Raw genomic sequence first — 11,878 nt, forward strand, 5'->3', positions numbered from 1 at the left:
AACATAGGAAGGAAGGAAGAAACAAAAGAAGGGAGGGAGAGGAAGAAGGAAGGAAGGAACAAACAAATGTAGGAAGGAAGGAAGGAAGGAAGAAACAAAAGAAGGAGGGGAAGGGAGGAAGGAAGGAACAAACAAACATAGGAAGGAAGGAAGAAACAAAAGAAGGGAGGGAGGGGAAGAAGGAAGGAAGGAACAAACAAATGTAGGAAGGAAGGAAGGAAGAAACAGAAGGAATGGAAGAAGGAAGGAAGGAAGGAAGGAAGGAAGGAAGAAACATAGGAAGGAAGGAGGAAACAAAAGAAGGAAGGGAAGGGAAGAAGGAAGGAAGGAACAAACAAATGTAGGAAGGAAGGAAGAAACAAAAGAAGGAATGGAAGAAGGAAGGAAGGAAGGAAGGAAGGAAGGAAGGAAGAAACATAGGAAGGAAGGAAGAAACAAAAGAAGGGAGGGAGGGGAAGAAGGAAGGAAGGAACAAACAAATGTAGGAAGGAAGGAAGGAAGAAACAAAAGAAGGAATGGAAGAAGGAAGGAAGGAAGGAAGGAAGGAAGGAAGGAAGAAACATAGGAAGGAAGGAAGAAACAAAAGAAGGAAGGGAAGGGAAGAAGGAAGGAAGGAACAAACAAACGTAGGAAGGAAGGAAAGGAAGGAAGGAAGAAACGAAAGAAGGAGGGGAAGGGAAGAAGGAAGGAACAAACAAACATAGGAAGGAAGGAAGGAAAAAAGGAAGGAAGGAAGAAACATAGGAAGGGAGGAACATAGGAAGGAAGGAGAAAGAGAAAGAAAGGAAAGAAGAAGGCAAGCAGGGAGGGAGAAATGAATTCAGGGCGCATCCACACCAGGCCAACTTTGGTCTTCCGTCCAGGTGTTTTGGACTTCAACTCCCACAATTCCTAACAGCCGGTAGGCTGTTAGGAATTGTGGGAGTTGAAGTCCAAAACACCTGGACGGAAGACCAAAGTTGGCCCAGGCCTGTTTTTGAGCATTCCAACACATGGGTAAGCCTCAATGTTCCCCACGTTCGGTGACCTCCTCCTCCTCTCCTTCCAGGGCCAGCACTGCGAGAAATGCCAGCCGCTCTTTGTGGGTTCGGCACTGAGTGGAGGCACCTGCCGTCCCTGCCACGCCTTTTGCCGCGGAAACAGCAACCTGTGCATCACCCGCGAGGAGTACGAGCGCGCCAGGAGAGACCCCGTCCGCTTCCCGCTGGATCCCGCCTTGGTACGTGCGTCGTTGCATCTTCCATCATCTCTTTGTCTTTCTGTGCAACCTGTTGTGTGGTCAATGTGTTCTAGCAGCATTTGCTCCTGACGTTTCGCCTGCATCTGTGGCTACCGGCATCTGCAGAGGATCTGATAGTAGTCAAGCAAGTGGAGTGCATTCAATCCTTGTGGGATAATGTCCCGGGTGGGAGGAAACAACCCTTGTGTGGGTTTTGCAATTAGCAACCTTGATTTGCAAGTGCTGATCCACCCATTATTAGCATGTGAGTAACCGTGACGATAGCATAGTCAATTAGGGAGGGCATCTGCATAGAAGTAGCCTGGACTTCATTCCTTTTGGATTGTTGACCGCCTCAAAGTTGCATTGCAATGCTTTGAATTGTGAGTGGCTAAGAAGAGGAGATATGTGATCCAAGAGAGACAACCGAGTTACCGTATATACTCAAGTATAAGCCGACCCGAATATAAGCCGAGCCACCTAATTTTACCACAAAAAAACTGGGAAAACATATTGACTCGAGTCTAAACCGAGTCCAGAACAGGAATAACCCTCTGACTTCAAAATACCACACATCCCGTAGGAAAACAATCCTTTTTTTATTGAAGACTAGCTGTCCCCTGCCAGGGTTTGGGGAGAACTATGAATCCCAGTAACTACAAATCCCAACTGTCAATGTCTATTTCCTCCAAACTCCATCTGGGTTCATATTTGGGCGTATTGAGTGCTTGTGCCAAGTTTGGTCCAGATCCATCATTGTTTGAGTCCACAGTGATCTCTGGATTTAGGTGAACTACAACTCCCAAACTCAAGGTCAATGCCCACCAAACCCTTCCAGTGTGTTCTGTTGGTCATGGAAGTCCCGTATGCCATGTTTGGTTCAGTTCCATCGCTGGTGGAGTTCAGAATGCTCTTTGATTGTAGGCGAACTATAAATCCCAGCAACTACAACTCCCAAATGTCAAGGTCTACTTCCCTTAAACTCCATCTGTGTTGATATTTGGGCATACTGAGTATTTGTGCCAAGTTTGGTCCAGATCCATCATTGTTTGAGTCCACAGTGCTCTCTGGATGTAGGCGAACTACAACTCCCAAAACTCAAGGTCAATGCCCACCAAACCCTTCCAGTGTGTTCTGTTGGTCATGGAAGTCCCATATGCCATGTTTGGCCCAATTCCATCATTGGTGGAGTTCAGAATGCTCTTTGATTGTAGGTGAACTATAAATCCCAGTAAGTACAAATCCTAAATGCCAAGGTCTATTTCCCTTAAACTCCATCTGTGTTCATATTTGGGCATACTGAGTATTCGTGCCAAGTTTGGTCCAGATCCATCATTGTTTGAGTCCACAGTGCTCTCTGGATGTGGGTGAACTATAATTCCCAAACTCAAGGTCAATGTCCACCAAACCTTTCCAGTTTTTTCTGTTGGTCATGGGAGCCCTGTGTGCTAAGTTTGGCCCAATTCCATCACTGGTGGAGTTCAGAATGCTCTTTGATTGTAGGTGAACTATAAATCCCAGCCTGTGTTAGACGGGGTCGCACTCCCCCTGAAGACGCAGGTTCGCAGCTTGGGAGTGACCCTGGACTCATCGCTGAGCCTGGATCCCCAGGTTTCGGCGGTGACCAGGGGAGTATTCGCACAGTTAAGACTCGTGCGCCAACTGCGACCGTACCTTGGGAAGTCTGACTTGGCCACGGTAGTCCACGCTCTGGTTACATCCCGTCTTGACTACTGCCACGCTCTCTACGTGGGGCTGCCTTTGAAGACGGCCCGGAAGCTCCAACTAGTCCAACGTTCGGCAGCCATGATACTAACGGGAGCGGAGCGCAGGGAGCATACAACTCCTCTGCTGTACCAGCTCCACTGGCTACCGATTAGCTACCGAGCCCAATTCAAAGTGCTGGCTTTGACCTTTAAAGCCCTAAACGGTTCTGGCCCTACATACCTATCCGAACGTATCTCGGCCTATCAGCCCACCAGGACCCTAAGATCTTCAGGAGAAGCCCTTCTCTCCATCCCGCCTGCTTCACAAGTGCGGCTTGCGGGAACGAGAGACAGGGCCTTTTCTGTGGTGGCCCCCCGGCTTTGGAATGCCCTCCCTACTGAAATAAGATCAGCCACCTCGCTAATGGCATTTCGGAAAAAACTGAAAACTTGGATGTTCGAGCAAGTTTTCAACTAATTCCGATGTGATGATGTTTTGATCATGGACTAGCAATCAAGGATAACGAATTGGATTACGACTTTAACTATGAGATGTTCCGGGCTGTATTGGTGGCCCAATACTATGTATGTATATGTATGTATTTTTATATTTTATTTTATATTTTTAAAGTGAATATTGTATTTTTAAATATGTTGTAAACCGCAATGAGTCGCCGCACAGGCTGAGATATTAGCGGTATACAAGTGTACTAAATAAATAAATAAATAAATACAACTCCCAAATGCCAAGGTCTATTTCCCTTAAACTCCATCTGTGTTCATATTTGGGCATACTGAGTATTCGTGCCAAGTTTGGTCCAGATCCATCATTGTTTGAGTCCACAGTGCTCTCTGGATGTGGGTGAACTATAATTCCCAAACTCAAGGTCAATGTCCACCAAACCTTTCCAGTTTTTTCTGTTGGTCATGGGAGCCCTGTGTGCTAAGTTTGGCCCAATTCCATCACTGGTGGAGTTCAGAATGCTCTTTGATTGTAGGTGAACTATAAATCCCAGCAACTACAACTCCCAAATGACAAAATCAATTTTTTTGAGTGGAGGACATAAATTGGACAGTTAGGTGTCTTGTGTCCAAATTGGGTGTCAATTCCCACCGTGGTTTTTGAGTGCTGATGGTAGCACGAACTAACATGACATTTTTATTTAGATAGAAGATAAGTAAAAACAGCCAAGTAAAAACATGCTTCCAGAAAATAGATGAGTCCAATAAGGTAGGAAGATAAGCAGGAACGAAGAAGTATCCCAAGGTAGGGTTTCGCAAACTCCAAAAGCAAGATCCAGATTGTTATGATAAAATCCACCGCTCCCGTTAGGAACCTGGCTGCCAAACGTTGGACCGGGGGTCCTCAAACTACGGCCCGGGGGCCAAATACGGCCCTCCAAGGTCATGAACCCGGCCCTCACTCAGGGTCAACCTAAGTCTGAAACAACTTGAAAACACAACAACAACAACAACAACACCAATAATCCTATCATCAGCCAAAAGAAGGCCCACACTTCCCATTGGAATACTAATAAGTTTAGGTTCTTGTGGGTTTTTTCGGGCTATATGGCCATGTTCTAGAGGCATTCTCTCCTGACATTTCGCCTGCATCTATGGCAAGCATCCTCAGAGGTAGTGAGGTCTGTTGGAAGTAGGAAAATGGGTTTATATATATGTGGAATGATGACCAGCGTGGGGCAAAGGACTCTTGTCTGCTGGAGCTAGGGGTGAATGGGTTGTTGTAGGTTTTTCGGGCTATATGGCCATGGTCTAGAGGCATTTTCTCCTGACGTTTCGCCTGCATCTATGGCAAGCATCCTCAGAGGCAGTGAGGTCTGTTGGAAGTAGGGAAATGGGTTTATCTATCTGTGGAATGATGACCAGGGTGGGACAAAGGACTCTTGTCTGCTGGAGCTAGGGGTGAATGGGTTGTTGTAGGTTTTTTCATGCTATATGGCCATGGTCTAGAGGCATTCTCTCCTGACGTTTCGCCTACATCTATGGCAAGCATCCTCAGAGGGAGTGAGGTCTGTTGGAACTAGGAAAATGGGTTTATATATCTGTGGAATAATGACCAGGGTGGGACAAAGGACTCTTGTCTGATGGAGCTAGGGTGAATGGGTTGTTGTAGGTTTTTTCGGGCTCTATGGCCATGGTCTAGAGGCATTTTCTCCTGACGTTTCGCCTGCATCTATGGCAAGCATCCTCAGAGGCAGTGAGGTCTGTTGGAAGTAGGGAAATGGGTTTATATATCTGTGGAATGATGACCAGGGTGGGACAAAGGACTCTTGTCTGCTGGAGCCAGGTGTGAATGTTTCAACCGACCACCTTTATTAGCATTTGAAGGCCTGGCTGAGCCTGGGAAAATCTTTCGTTGAGAGGTGTTAAGATGTGCCTGGTTGTTTCCTCTCTGGAGGTTAACATACAATAAATAAATAAATAAATAAATTCATTATTTTTTTCAAATTATAATCTGGCCCTCTGTTTAAGAAGTTTGAGGACCCCTGTGTTGGACCATTTGAAGTTTCCGGACAGTCTTCAAAGGCAATCCCATGTAGAGCGCATTGCAGTAGTCTATACGGGATGTAACCAGAGCGTGGACCACTGTGGCCAAGTTCCTCTGAAGATGCCAGTAGCCATAGATGCGGGCAAAATGTCAGGAGCAAATGCTGCTAGAACATGTTGGCTGGGAAATGGGCGCATGGTGGAGCATGCAAGGGTCCCATGCGTTTCCCCCTTTTCCCCCCCACAGATCCCCAAATGGGTGTCCGAAGGTCCGGCGGAGGACACGGCGGTCTGCGTGAACTGCCAGAACAACAGCTTTGGGGAGAAGTGCGAGAGCTGCCTCCACGGCTTCTTCCTGCTGGAAGGGAAGTGCACCAAGTAAGCACATCGAGACATATATTAGCTGTCCCCTGCCACACGTTGCTGTGGCCCAATCTGTGTATATGTGTTTTGTGTGTGTATATATGTGTGTGTGTATTAGGCCTGGGTAACAACGGAAAAATTTGTTTCTAAAATCGATTTGTATTTGGGGTTTTTTTTTGTTTCGATATTTAAAATAATTACAAAATTTTCCTTTTAAAAAGTTCGATATTTACAAAATTTCGTAAATGGTAAAAAATTAACGAATCGATTTCCGAAACAATAACGAATCGATTCGTTAATGGTGGACGCGACCGCGAAATACGCTAAAAAACCTCCAAAACCTTCTGAAGCTTCCCTCTCCCTCTGTTCTTGACTGTTGGTGTGATATTATAATTTTTTTTCACTAATTAAACAAAAAACTGGCCCAGACATGCGGAAATAATAACGAAACGACCTCAGAACAATAACGAAACGAATACAATATCGAAATACGAAGCATTTACAAAACGTTTTTGAAAATTCGTTTTTTTAAATAATTGCTCCAGAATGGTTCGTTATCGTTTTGTAATTGAAAAAATTAACGAATTATTAACGAATTATGAATTAACGAAACGAAACTGCCCAGCCCTAGTGTGTATGTGTTATGCTGAAGGCCACAGTGGGTTACACTGTGAAACTTGGTAACGGAAAGGTTGGAGGTTTGAATCCAGGGAGCGGCACGAGCTCCCGCTGTTAGCCCCAGCTTCTGCCAACCTAGGAATTTGAAAATCTGCAAATGTGAGTAGATCAATAGGTACTAGGCTTGGGCGGTTTCGTTCGTTAATTATTTTTAAGCAATATGCTTAAAAAACCTCCAAAGGGGAGAGGGGGAACTTCCGAAGCTTCCCTCTCCCTCTGTTGTTGACTGTTGGTGTGATAAAACAAACAACAACTCTAAAACTTGCACCAGACATGCCAAAATAATTACGAAATAATTACGAAATAATTACGAAATAAATTGAAAAAATTGTTTCGAATCTAATTTACTCCTCACACTATTCCTGCATGGCTCAATATTGGATCGTAAGCTACAGTATATTCTGGCGTATAAGACTACTTTTTAACTCAAGAAAATCTTCTCAAAAGTCAGGGGTCGTCTTATATGGAGGTGTAGTCTTATGCATGGGAGTCATCTTAACTCTATATTTTAACTGGAAAAGTAGGGGTCGTCTTATACGCCCAGTCGTCTTATATGCCAGAATATACGGTAATTTAAATACGAATTAATAATGAATTACGAAATTAACGAACGAAACCGCCCAAGCCTACTGCAGATGAGTGAAACACACTGCAAAGCAAGGCTGCCTTTTGGACCTGAAGGGAATGGGAATGGGATTTTTATCCATGGGTTTAAAAAGCAATCCACAAAAATAGGTAAATCCAAGTAGGTAGAAAAGAAAGATAGGAACAACAAATCCTGAAATAGTCCGTCAGAGTTCATGGCAACAAATACTGAAACTTCCAAGGCAAAACTTGAGCATGAATCAAACAAGGCACAAGAATCTATCCAAGGCACCTGAGCCGATGTCTTGACTCAATTCCAACGTTGCTTCGTCTGGCTACAGATTCTGTACTTGGCACTTATATCCCCTAATCTACTCTATATCCCAAGCGGCCAGGAATGGATTTCTTTTCAGCCTTGAATCTGCTATCAGTCGGCTGGTTGAGCAGTTCGGTTGCTTAACCAATGTTGTTGTTGTTGGACAGGTGCCAATGCAACGGCCACGCGGACTCCTGCAACGAGCTGGACGGGACGGGCTGCCCCTGCCAGAACAACACGGAGACCGGAGGGTGCCAGAACAGCGCCCAGGCGGACAAGAAGGACTGCTACAAGCAGCAGGTGGGCATTAGGTAGTCCAGTGGGCATGAGATAATCCTGAGTGGGCACCTGGTGCTCAATTGGCCATTGGATGAACTGGAGTGGGTACTCAATAGACTTGAGTTTCATTCACTAAAGTTGAGTGAGCATTAGATACATTGGAGTGGCATTCAGTCAACTCAAGTAGGCTTTGGATAAACTCAAGTGTGGCATTCGATTGACTTGAGTGGCATTTGATAGACTCGAGTTCTATTACATAGGCTTGTGTGGCATTAAGTTGACTTGAGTGAGCATTAAGTAGATGTGAGTGCCGTTAGGTAGACTTGAGTGCCATTCGATAGACATAAGTGGGCATTTGATAGAATTGAGTCCCTTTAGATAGAATCAAGTGCCATTAGAGAACTCTGAGTGGGCATTTTGATAGACTTGAGTGCTATTAGATAGCATTAGGTAGACTTGAGTGGGCATTTGATAGACAAGTGGACATGTAATAGACTTGAGTGCCATTAGACAGACTTGAGTGGGCATTTAATAGACTTGAGTTCCATTAGATAGACTTGAGTGCCATTAGATAAACGCCAGTGGGCATTTGATAGACATAAGTGGGCATTTGATAGAATTGAGTGCTATTAGATAGAATTGAGTGCTATTAGAGAACCCTGAGTGGGCATTTGATAGATTTGAGTGCTATTAGATCGGCTTTAGGTAGACTTAGTGGCATTAGGTAGACTTGAGTGGGCATTTGGTAGACGAGTGGGCATTTAATAGACTTGAGAGTCATTGGATAGACTTGAGTGTCATTAGGTAGATGTGAGTGCCATTAGATAGACTTGAGTTTCATTAGATAAACTCGAGTGGGCATTTGATAGACATAAGTGGGCATTTGATAGAATTGAGTCCCATTAGATAGAATCGAGTGCTATTAGAGAACCCTGAGTGGGCATTTTGATAGAGTTGAGTTCTATCAGATACGCTTGAGTGGTATTAAGTAGACATGAGTGGGCATTTAATAGACTTGAGTGGCATTAGGTAGACTTGGGTGACATTTGCTAAACCTGAGTGGGCATTTTATAGACTTGAGTGTCGTTAGATAAACCTGAGTGGGCGTTTCATAGACTTGAGTGAGATTAGATAAACCTGAGTGGGCATTTTGTAGACTTGAGTGCCATTAGGTAGACTTGAGTGGGCATTTGATAGACTTGAGTGTCATTAGATAAACCTGAGTGGGCATTTGGTAGACTTGAGTGCCATTAGGTAGACTTGAGTGGGCATTTGATACACTTGAGTAGCATTAGGTAGACTTGAGTGTCATTAGATAAACCTGAGTGGGCATTTGGTAGACTTGAGTAGCATTAGGTAGACTTGAGTAGGCATTTGATAGACTTGAGTGCCATTAGATAAACCTGAATGGGCATTAGGTACACTTGAGTAACATTAGATAGACTTGAGTGGGCATTTGATAGACGTGAGTGGCATTCGATAGACTAGAGTGGCATTAGGTAGAGACGAGTGGGCATTTAATAGACTTGAGTGGCATTAGGTAGACTTGAGTGCCCTTAGATAAACCCCAGTGGACATTTGATAGACTTGAGTGGGCATTTGATAGACGTGAGTGTCATTAGATAGACTTGAGTGGGCATTTGGCAGACTTGAGTAGCATTAGATGAACCCAAGGGGGCATTAGACAAACCCTAGTGGGCATTCCACTGGGTTCCCTTGGGCTAACGTATGTCTTCTCCCTGCCTCCCGCAGTGCGCCAAGTGCCGTGAGTTCTTCCACGGGAACCCGGTGGGCGGCCACCAGTGCTACCGGCTGATCATCGTGGACCAGGAGAGCTGCTTCGACCCCACTTCGCAGCTGAACTGCTTCCACGAGCCCAACATCAAGAACCTGCCCTTGGGCCGCACGGTCTTCTTCGGCGTCCAGCCCAAGTTCACCAACGTGGACATCCGCATCACCATCGACGTCACCTTTGGCGGCGTGGACGTCTACATCTCCACCTCCTATGAGACCTTCGTGGTGGACGTGGACCGGGCCACGGGCATCCACTCCGTGCGCGTGGTCTCCCCGGCGGAGGAGGCGGGCGGCCGGTCGTCGTCGTCGCAGAACGGAAGCCAACCACTGCCACCGGTGCGCGAGGCGTGGACGCACGGCCTGATCACGTACATCACGGTGCGGGAGCAGCAGGCGGTGCTGGCGGTGCGGGGCGTGCGGGACCGCGTGGTCATCACCTACCCGCACGAGATCCACGCCCTGAAGTCCAGCCGCTTCTACGTGGTGCTGGTGGGCGTGGGCGGGCCCGGGGGCAACGCCACGGAGTCGCAGGGGCTGCTCTTCTTCCGCCAGGACCAGGCCCACATCGACCTCTTCGTCTTCTTCTCCGTCTTCTTCTCCTGCTTCTTCCTCTTCCTCTCCGTCTGCGTCCTGCTCTGGAAGGTCAAGCAGTTCCTGGACCTGCGCCACGAGCAGCGCCGCCACCTGCAGGAGATGACCAAGATGGCCAGCCGCCCCTTCGCCAAGGTCACCGTCTACTTCGAGCCGGACACTTCGGGCACCGCGGGCGCGGCGCTTCTACCGCCCAACGCCGAGCTGGTCTTCCTCCCGGCACGGACGCACAAGCACCCGGCTCTGGCCGCCGCCGCCCCGCCACTGCCCAGCCGCCTGAAGCCCTTCCACGAGGCGCCCTACCCGGTGGCCCACTTCCGCCGCTCGGAGCCCTTCCTCTCCCACCTGATGGGCTACTCCTACTCCAGTTTCCGAGTGGGGCCTATCACCCTGGAGCCCACCGACGACGGCATGGCTGGCGTGGCCACCGTCCTCTTCCAGCTGCCCGGAGGCATGCAGGCCCCCAACCGCGCATGCCTGGGCTCGGCACTGGTCACCCTGCGACACAACCTCCAGGACTATTGCAGCAGCAGCCACGGGGCAAGCAGCTCCCGCAAGGGCCTCCTCAGCCACGAGAACCTCACCAGCATGTCCCTATGAGGAGCACGAGGAGGTGGTGCAACGCACGGTGGCGGGTGTCCATCCGCAGCTCTGGACTCACACTTTTCAGTGGCATCAGCGGGAGATGCGTGAGAAGCAATTTTTTGTGCACCAATATGGTAGCCCACCATCGTGCCACAGATATAGACATCGGCACCAGGGAGAACTATGTCTCTCTTGCATCCAGATTGCAAAGATCTAGGTGTTGCCCTTCTTTGCAGTTCTATGCACCAATATGATGCCATCTAGCGATGCGGAAGATTCCATCAGTGGATACATTTGGATGTTGGAAATGCACAAGAGACAATCGTTGATGCACCAATATGGTAGACCACCATCGTGACACCGATATACCCATCGGCACTAGGGAGAACTATGTCTCTCTTGCATCCAGATTGCAAAGATCTAGGTGTTGCCCTTCTTTGCAGTTCTGTGCACCAATATGATGCCATCTAGCAATGCGGAGGAGGCCATCAGTGGATGCATTTGGACGCTGTCCACTTTAGTGCCAAGAATATAAACATCGGCACCAGGGGAGAACTATGTCTCTCTTGCATCCACTTTTCACATTCGTGCCATGAATATAAACATCGGCACCAGGGGAGAACTATGTCTCTCTTGCATCCACTTTTCACATTCGTGCCATGAATATAAACATCGGCACCAGGGAGAACTATGTCTCTCTTGCATCCAGATTGCAAAGATCTAGGTGTTGCCCTTTGCAGTTCTGTGCACCAGTCTGATGTCATTTAGAGATGCAGAGGGGTCATCAATGGATGCATTTGGACTCTGTCCACATTCGTGCCATGAATATAAACATTGGCACCAGGGGAAACTATGTCTCTCTTGCATCCAGATTGGAAAGACCTAGGTGTTGCCTGTGCTTCCTCTCTTGCAACTCTTTGCACCAATCCGATGTCATCTAAAGATGCCGAGGACGCCATCAGTGGATGCATTTTGACACTGTTCACATTCGTGCCATGCATATAAACATCGGCACCAGGGGAAACTATGTCTCTCCTGCTGTTGGATTGGACATACTGGCCATTGCCTTCTGTGTCTTGATTGGAGACGCCACGAACCAAAATGGCTGGCTCTTGCAAATGGAAGCAGCTTCCCCTGCAACATGCCAAGAATATAGACATCGGCACAAGGGAGAACTATGTCTCTCTTGCATCCAGATTGCAAAGATCTAGGTGTTGCCCTTCTTTGCAGTTCTGTGCACCAATATGATGTCAT

The 11,878-nt window shown here is 47.3% G+C and overlaps 1 protein-coding gene across 1 annotated transcript in view; it reads left to right on the forward strand.

Annotated features, from left to right (window-relative positions):
• Positions 1-11,430, forward strand: part of LOC132765029 (multiple epidermal growth factor-like domains protein 8) — a 103,666-nt gene extending 92,236 nt beyond the window's left edge. Inside the window, exons 40-43 of the mRNA XM_067461197.1 lie at positions 1,049-1,219; positions 5,681-5,811; positions 7,543-7,675; positions 9,407-11,430. Coding sequence (XP_067317298.1) covers positions 1,049-1,219; positions 5,681-5,811; positions 7,543-7,675; positions 9,407-10,639 — 1,668 coding nt within the window. The 3' untranslated portion in view covers positions 10,640-11,430. The remainder of the gene's footprint in view (positions 1-1,048; positions 1,220-5,680; positions 5,812-7,542; positions 7,676-9,406) is intronic.
• Positions 11,431-11,878: the final 448 nt, after the last annotated feature.

Source organism: Anolis sagrei, chromosome X, assembly GCF_037176765.1.
Source record: "Anolis sagrei isolate rAnoSag1 chromosome X, rAnoSag1.mat, whole genome shotgun sequence".
Lineage (NCBI taxonomy): Eukaryota > Metazoa > Chordata > Lepidosauria > Squamata > Dactyloidae > Anolis > Anolis sagrei.